The sequence below is a fragment of the Castanea sativa genome, chromosome 3 (assembly GCF_040712315.1).
Source record: "Castanea sativa cultivar Marrone di Chiusa Pesio chromosome 3, ASM4071231v1".
NCBI classification, from domain to species: domain Eukaryota; kingdom Viridiplantae; phylum Streptophyta; class Magnoliopsida; order Fagales; family Fagaceae; genus Castanea; species Castanea sativa.
The window spans coordinates 13,637,501-13,646,450 of NC_134015.1; the positions used below are offsets into that span (position 1 = coordinate 13,637,501).

The following is an 8,950-nucleotide window of genomic DNA, read 5'->3' on the forward strand; positions in this document are numbered from 1 at the left end:
CAAAGTCATTACTAAAATCCAACATTATTACTTTAAGAAAATTATACAGAAAATTAAATAAATATTAATTTATAAATATTTAAATCCGGTCCTAATGACCGCCCCATTCCTGTTGAAATGTTCCAAATAATTTGTAATCAATTTCCTTAGTATGGCCTACATGGAAAAGTAAGCAACAGTTAATATTGTTTCTACTCCAATTTATTGTCTGTATGGAAAATTCGGCAATAGTCGGCCAAGACATTTAAATCAGGACATTTAAGTCAATCTTGTCACACGATCATTTTAGTGGACTAAACGGTCATATGATAAAAGCAGTAAAGCACACCTAGATAATAACCGAACAGGCAAGAAGATTCCTCTAAATATATTTAACCAAAAATTTAGCCAACCAAATATTCCAATCCCTTCTATAAAATAACTCTCAATCCATTTGAAATCACTCATCCACTACTCCAACCATAGTGTAAAAGTTCATCCTTCGTCCACCAACATAATGACATCCCTTTCAAACAAACCACTCTTCAATCAATTCATTTCATCACTGGTCTTCTTCCTCCTTGTTGTCATCATCCTTGATCTCATTTTTTCATCCACTGCTTTTGTTTCCTCTGTAACTTCTCCTTTCGTTTACACTAACAATAAGGTTAAGGTAGCAGAAGAAAGAAAGGAAGCAAAGGCTCTTCTAAAATGGAAAATTAACCTTCACAGTAAAAGCCAGTCTTTCTTGTCCTCTTGGGCTGGAAGCAATCCTTGCAATTGGGTCGGAATAAATTGTGACAACAAGTCTGGAAGTGTCACCCATCTAAACCTTTCAAGTCACAGTTTGAAAGGTACACTTCACGATCTAAGCTTTCAATCCTTCCCCAATCTACTCAGTGTTGACCTTTCTTGCAACTCACTATTTGGAACCATCCCCACAAATATTGTTCACCTCTCTAAACTCTCAGTTCTAGACCTTTCTTATAATCAATTCACTGGAATAATTCCTTCCGAAATAGGCCAATTGACAAGTCTTCACGTCTTTTACCTTGGTGTAAATCTTATGAGTGGCCTTATTCCTCTAGAACTAGGAGGATTAACTTCTTTGAGTGAGCTTGATTTATCAACAAACAATCTCACGGGTGTCATTCCTACCTCTCTTGGAAACTTAAGCAACCTAAACATTCTATGTCTTCAGAAGAACCATCTCTATGGTACCATCCCTACTTCTCTTGGAAACTTAAGTAACCTAGTCATTCTAGATCTTGGTGGGAACCAACTTTATGGTCACATCCCTCAAGAAATAGGTCTGCTAAGTTCTCTAAGTTTCCTTGTGTTGGCATTAAACAATCTTACAAGTGTCATCCCTACCTCTCTTGGAAGCTTAAGCAACCTAACCACTCTATATCTTCATACGAACCAACTTTCTGGTTCCATCCCTCGAGAATTGGGAATGCTAAGTTCTCTGACTAACCTTCAGTTATCAATGAACAATCTCATAGGCACCATCCCTGCTTCTCTTGGAAACTTAAGCAACCTAAACACTCTATATCTTCATATGAACCAACTTTCCAGTTCCATCCCTCAAGAATTAGGAATGCTAAGTTCTCTGACTGACCTTGCGTTATCAATGAACAATCTCATAGGCACCATCCCTGCTTCTCTTGGAAACTTAAGCAACCTCAGCTATCTATATCTTCATATGAACCAACTTTCTGGTTCCATCCCTCAAGAATTTGGAATTGTAAGTTCTCTAAGTGATCTTAAGTTATCATTTTACAATTTCCTAGGTATAAGTTTTGCTTCTATAGGAAACTTAACTAAAATCACTTGTTTTAGATTATTCAGTAATAAGTTAAGTGATCTCATTTCATTTGAACAGAACAATTTTACTCAATTGAAGGAGTTCGAAATATCAGAAAACCAACTCAGTGGTCACTTACCAAACAATGTGTTCCTTGGTGGATCGCTTGAGAAATTCACCGCAGAAAACAATCATTTTATTGGTTCAATACCAAAATCAATGAGAAACTGTACTAGCCTCAGAAGAGTTCGACTTGATGGAAATCAACTTAATGGAAATATAGGAGAAATTTTTGGAGTATACCCACACTTAAAATACATGGATTTGAGTTATAATAGATTTTATGGTGAACTTTCAACTAACTGGGGCCAATGTCAAAACTTGACAAGCCTAAAAATATCTAACAATGATATTTCAGGTAGATTACCTCCTGAGCTTGGAGAAGCAATTCAATTACATGTGCTCAATCTCTCCTCAAATAAGCTAAATGGGGAAATCCCAAAGGAATTAGGTAAGTTGACATTTTTGTTTGATCTTTATCTAGACAATAACAAATTTTATGGACACATTCCTTACAATTTAGGGATGCTATCAAATCTAGAGCAACTTAATCTTGCCAAAAATAGTCTAAGTGGTCTTATTCCCGACTTAGGGAATTGTAAAAAGTTGCGGATGTTAAATTTGAGCAACAATCACTTAAGCAAATATATCCCACTTCAAATTGGCAATTTGCAGTATCTCCAAAATCTTGATCTTAGCAAAAATTTTCTGACAGGAGAGATACCACAACAACTTGGAGATTTGAAAATGTTAGAAATCTTGAATCTTTCCCACAATGCACTCTCTGGTAATATTCCATCATGTTTTAATCAATTGTTAAGCTTGACATCCATTGACTTGTCCTATAATCAATTGGGTGGTCCTATTCCAAATACTAAAGCATTTCGTGAGGCACGAGTAGAAGCATTTAGAAATAACAAAGGTTTGTGTGGCAATGCTACTGGTTTGAAGGCTTGCCCCTCTACATATAGCCAAAATGTTCATGTCAAAAAGGGGAATAATGTTATGACACTAATTTTAGCTCTTTTGGGCATTGTTTTTCTTGTATGTATCATTGTCGGAATTACATTAAATATTTGTTTTAAAAAGATGAAGGCAAAAAATGAGACAAAAGAAGAAGAACATCAAGCGATGTTTTCAATGTGTAGCTATGATGGAAAAATGGTTTATGAAAACATTGTTGAGGCAACAGGGGATTTTGATTACAAACATTGTATTGGTGTTGGGGGGTATGGAATTGTCTATAAAGCTGAGTTGTCAACAGGTCAAGTTGTTGCTGTAAAGAAACTTCATCCACTCTCAGAAGATAGTGTGGCCAATGTAAACACTTTTACCAGTGAGATAAATAGTTTAACCGAAATACGACACCGCAACATTATAAAGCTTCATGGTTTTTGCTCACATCCACAGCACTTGCTTTTAGTTTATGAGTTCTTGGAAGGAGGGAGCTTGAAAAAAATACTAAACAATGGTGAATTAGCATCAGACTTTGATTGGGCTAAGAGGGTAAATGTTGTCAAAGGTGTTACAAGTGCTCTATCTTATATGCATCATGACTGCTTACATCCAATAATTCATCGTGACATATCAAGCAAGAATGTTCTGCTAGATTCGGAATATGAAGCTCATGTCTCCGACTTTGGCACTGCTAGGATTATGAGTTCTGACGCATCTTATTGGACTTCATTTGCTGGCACTTTTGGGTATGCCGCTCCTGGTATGTTATTTAAGTATTGTTAGGGACGTTAAAATTTTCACAATCTTATGACTGAAGTAACATAAATTTTTACATGGACTTACTAACTCAACTGTTATTAACAACAATCACATGCATTGTGACTATTGTTGTGTCTCGTCTTATTAATGTTATTTCAATTGGCATTGTTTGTCTTTTAAAATTGGAAAAAGTTTACCCCCAAACTGGTTTTGAGGAAACTTCCTCGAACTAGCTAAGTGGCTATTAAAGAGGCTACCCGCATGTACTTTTAAACACATTACTTTTTATAATAAGTTATGTGACTTGTTTAAATAATACATGTGGATAGTCTTATAAATCACAACTTAATGAATTGGAGGAAATTCCTCCAAACTTTAATTTGTCCTTTAAAATTTGTTTAACCGCATAATGTTGTGTACAGTTGTCATTGTTTGAGCTAGTAGGTTTGATTAATAATTGAACAAAGTTTAGCTAAAAAATTGATTGTAGCCTTAGGCTTCAACCTTAATCAATATCTTTTTGTTAGAGGTGAGTTTTGAAAATTTCACCAATGGATTATATCATTTTCTTATATCCTCTATATTTGCAAAATTTCAATAAAATTAAAGATTAATAAGTATGGCGTCAATAAAATTTTCTAATTGTTAATTTTTGTAGTTTAAAACTATACTTAAAATATAAGCTTATAGATCATATAGTAAATAATATCCGATTGACACAAAATTTGACATGTGTATTAAGAGTGTGAACATGCAATTCAACAGTTAGATTTTCAAAATATGTAGTAATGTTTATTTTAGGCGAAAAAACACTTTTGATCCCTATATTTTGGACCAATTCTCATTTTCATTCATATTTTGATTTTACTACTATTCTAGTCCCTAAAAACAGAAAATCAATTTTATTTTAGTCTCTGCCGTCAACTCACTAACTGAAAAGTCTTATTTGGCAGACGCAGGGTCAACCTTGCTGACATGACGTTGACGTGGACATTAAAATATATTTAAAAAAAGTTATTTGGCATTTTTTAAATGCCACATCAGCATTTAAATTAAAAGATTTTAAAAAAATTAATTCCTCAAATTTAATTTAGTTTTAATTAAAAAGAATTTAAAACAAAAAAAAAGTTCTTTCAAACAAAAATTTTACTTTCTTTTAATTAAAATGATTTTTTTATTCCAATTTTTTTTTGGAAGAACATATTCATGTTCTTTGTGTTCTTCCTAGATATGATTCATATTCTTAGCAAATTAATTTTTATTTTCTTATCACTTTCTTTGTCTTTCTTGTACTTTCTTTATAACCAAACATATCAAAAAATAATTAATTAATTAAATTTCTTTCTTGTATTTTTTTTTTTTATTCCTTTTGCTATTTTTTCAGAAGAACATGTTCATGTTCTTTGTGCTCTTCCCCAATGTTCTTGCCCCATAATCAATCTCTAGCAAAGAACCAAACCCCAAACCCATATCTCAACCAAACCCCAAACCCATAAATTTTCTTAGCAAACAAACACAAAAAAAAACCCATAGAAAAAACAAACAAAAACCCCCAAATCACCATCACCAAATCAAAGAACATGAACATCAAACCCAACCAAAAGATTAGAAACCCATCAACCAACAAAGCACCACAACCGAATCAAATCTTCCAAAGTCTTCCAAAATTTTCCCTCAGCCAGCAACAAAATCAAAATAGTGACTCTTGACTCTCTAGAAGTGCAAAAATGGTGATCAAGATTGTGACTCTAACTCTCACTCTAGGCATGGTGATTCTACTACTATCACTCCCCGGCGGTGTGAAACTAGTCCATTGAATCTCTAGGAGCGACATGGAGTCAATGCTTTTTGCCTTGAGAGCCTGCGGCTACAACCTCTTCTCCAACACCATCGCCACCTCCAACCTCCAATTCGACCTCCTCTGCACCCACTCCAACACCAACACCAACGACAATGCTTCCAACGACGACTACTTCTTCACCATTTTCACTTGATTGCCATTTTTGCACTTCTAGAGAGTTAAGTATAGGGTTTTTTTTTTTTAGGATAAACGACAGAGGGTTTTATTTCAATCTAATGATTTTTTTTTTTTGAGAAAACATCAAAAAATAAAATTAACTAATTTAAAGAAAAATAAATTTAAACTAATTTTAGCTTTTAAAAAAAAAAACTAATTATTGTTTTTTGTCTTTTAAAAAAATTAATTAAAAAAATAAGTAAAATGCTGACATAGCATTATTTAAATGCCTACTGAATTTTTTTTGCTAATGTGGATATGACATGGATGTGTGGCTAATGACACGTAGGATCAATTATTTATTTTTTAATTGCAAAGCCTACCAACAGAGCACTTTGTTTGCCACATATGCATTTTCTGTTAGTAAATTGGCGGTAGGGACCAAAATAGAATTGATTTTATGTTTTAAGGGACTAGAATAGTAGTAAAATTAAAATAGGGACCAAAATGACAATCAACCTAAAATGTAGGGACCAAAAGTATATTTTCGCCTTTATTTTATTGAGTAAGGTTGTAGTCTTAGGCTATAACCAATTTTGTAGCTAAACTTTGTCCTTAGTAATTAGAGTACTTTGCTAAATTATGAATGAAAACATTATTTTCAATATCATCTTGATTGGCATTAAAAAATAAAAATACGAGATTGGAGGTCACAATCATTGATGATTTATATGGTTACCTCCTTTATTTGGGGTATAATCACTATTACAATAAATAAAATGTTCTTTTTAATTTCAATTGTTGAGATTTTTTTTTTTTTTTTTACATAGTAATTGTGCATAAATACATCCAACTAATTTGTACTTACTGAAGAATCACATTTTACAGAGTCAGCCTCATTTTCCAACTAGTCAATTCTTTCAAACTAGATTTAATTATTTGGTGAATAGTTTAAATGAAAATTTTGCTTGCACTACCTGTAATACTCCTGCGTTCAAGGAAAATTTTTTAAGATGACATAATACATAGGTAGCCCCACCCCTTCTCTCTCTCTAAGAAAAAGAATTCCCTTTTTCTTATTTGACATTCAAAATTTTAGCAGAATTCAATTCCTTTAGTTGCCCCCTCCACCTAATTCCAAAGGAATTTACTATATGAATAGAAATGTTATTACAAACTTCCTTCTACAATGTGAAAGAATAGTAAAACTCTGATCTTTTACTTTCAGAACATGCTTACACAATGGAAGTAAGTGAAAAGTGCGACGTTTATAGCTTTGGAGTAGTCACATTAGAAGTAATTATGGGAAGGCATCCGGGTGATTTGATCTCATCATTTCTATCAACCTCATTTGCATCATCTTCCTATGATGTGCTATTAGAAGATGTATTGGATCAACGGCTTGCGTTGCCTACAGGGCAAGTTGCGGAGAAGGTGGTTTTAGTGGCAATGATAGCATTGGCATGCTTGCACACCAATCCACATTCTCGTCCGACCATGCAACAAGTTTATCAGAAGCTATCAACTTGGAAATCCCCATTCACAAAGCCTTTGGGCATGATCACATTAAGAGAGCTTGATGGTCTCGAAAATCTGATTTAAGCTTCACAAGTGTTTTACATATTCTCAAGTACGCTATCCTGTTTGTGTGCATTCGTTCCTCGTGTATAGTTTTAAATACTTATAAAGCTAAAACTTAAAAAACCACAATTTTGCATGATTGTTCATTTCCTCTGCAGTTGTCGGCATTGAGCTTGAATCTCTACTCTACTGTGATGCCTAGCGCCAATCTTTGGCCGCTTCAATGTTCATCTAGTACGGCAAGAACACCAGCTTCAACCTGTCCAAGCCTCCATCTCTAGACCAATCCAAGCCCAACTAAGCGCTTCAAGCTTAAAGGATGCTAAGTTCTTTCTTGCTTTCTTCTACTTTATGTTTTCGGTCAAAAGCTCTTAAAGTGTGGGAAACCAAACTGGTTAAGGTCAATCAGAACATTGTCTTCAAACTTATCATGATGTGTTCATTGGGCTCCTTATATTTTATTTATATTTCTTATTGATTTTTTTTTTTTTTGAGATTATTTCTATGTGAGATGTCGAGAAATTAGAGGGTGAGAAGGGGAAAAATGGATGCTTACTTTTTGCTGATTAGATCAACATGATTACATGAGGTCACCCCAATTTTGTGAAAAGATTCATATTGGATTGTACTATATATTCTCCTAGATCTGCCTCATGTGTAAAATAAATAAAAAATAGTTAAGATTTTAGAAATTGCTCTTTTCACTATTTTGAAGGTCTTCCACATTGGCACTACACATTTGTATAAGGTTATCAAGTTTTAGAGAATTAGTTCTTCTTAAGAGACCCCATTTGCTTTTGCCACAGGTATCTTCACTCTTGCCTTGAATAGAAGCAAGCATTTTTTTTTTCAGTCAGTATTGAATTAATATACAGGGAAATTGGTCTTTTGGAGCTCTTCTTTAATAGGATTGTTTGTTTGATTGATTTTGGACAAATAGTTTGTCTTATTGCATCAAGAAGCATTCATGGTAAATTGATTTGTGTGTGTGTGTGTGTGTTTGGGGGGGTGAAGGGGGGGGGGGGGGGGGGGGGGGAATAAAGAGGTGGATACTGAATAAACTATAAGTTCAAAAAGGTTTTTATTTGGAGTTTGCTTGGGATTATATGCCTTTTGTTCATTTGGTTGGGCTCTAATTGGTTTTGACACTATTTTTGGATGCATTTGGCGCCTATTGGCATATTTGGAAGTAGCTTGAGATGATTTGCACTTTGATCTTTTGGTTGGGCTTCGTTTTGATTTGGCACCTCAAGTAATCGTGGCTTGAGAGAAGTCTCTACAAGGTAGGGAGGATTTTGATTAAATTTGGTGATCTACAAAAAGTCTTCATTGTGGATAATTTTTGAAAAGCTTGGTGCAATTTGTAATTCTTTATTTTCGGATTAAGGAGAAATTCTTTCTTTGACTTGTTTGGAAGATTGCTTGGTGGAATTTTAGTTATGGTGAAGATTATTAGATTTTTCCTTATATTCATATTTTGAATTGATTTGGGTTGCAATTTGAGATAATCCATAGAGACTTTGATGGAGGTGTAGGAGAATTTTAGAAATTCTTTCTTTGACTTGTTTGGAAGATTGCTAGGTGGAATTTTAATTATGGTGAAGATTATTAGATTTTTCCTTATATTCATATTTTGAATTGATTTGGGTTGCAATTTGAGATAATTTATGGAGACTTTGATGGAGGAGTAGGAGGATTTTTCATTTAGGTGGTTTGATTAAATTCAAGCTACAATGGAGATGTGTCACTTTTGTTTCATTCATGCTTTAATTGCATATCTTTTGTGTGCATAACAACATATTCTCCTTTGTTGACTTTGGTTTCTTCTTGATCGAAAACTAATTCTTACC

General features: G+C 33.8%; 1 protein-coding gene across 1 annotated transcript; it reads left to right on the forward strand.

Moving 5' to 3' along the window:
* Positions 1 to 496: 496 nt before the first annotated feature.
* On the forward strand, positions 497 to 7,634 carry LOC142626752 (uncharacterized). Its single transcript, XM_075800458.1, has 4 exons — positions 497 to 1,726; positions 1,865 to 3,563; positions 6,748 to 7,149; positions 7,259 to 7,634. The coding sequence occupies exons 1-3, from the start codon at positions 497 to 499 to the stop codon at positions 7,119 to 7,121; spliced, it is 3,303 nt and encodes a 1,100-aa protein (XP_075656573.1). The 3' UTR covers positions 7,122 to 7,149; positions 7,259 to 7,634.
* Positions 7,635 to 8,950: the final 1,316 nt, after the last annotated feature.

Bases quoted from the DNA above. Each gene is read 5' to 3' on its own strand.
- LOC142626752 (XM_075800458.1), top strand. From the start codon at position 497: ATGACATCCCTTTCAAACAAACCACTCTTCAATCAATTCATTTCATCA. The intron at 1,727-1,864 runs GTAAGTTCTCTA...TCATTTGAACAG, and splicing joins TCCCTCAAGAATTTGGAATT to AACAATTTTACTCAATTGAA. The intron at 3,564-6,747 runs GTATGTTATTTA...TTTTACTTTCAG, and splicing joins TTTTGGGTATGCCGCTCCTG to AACATGCTTACACAATGGAA.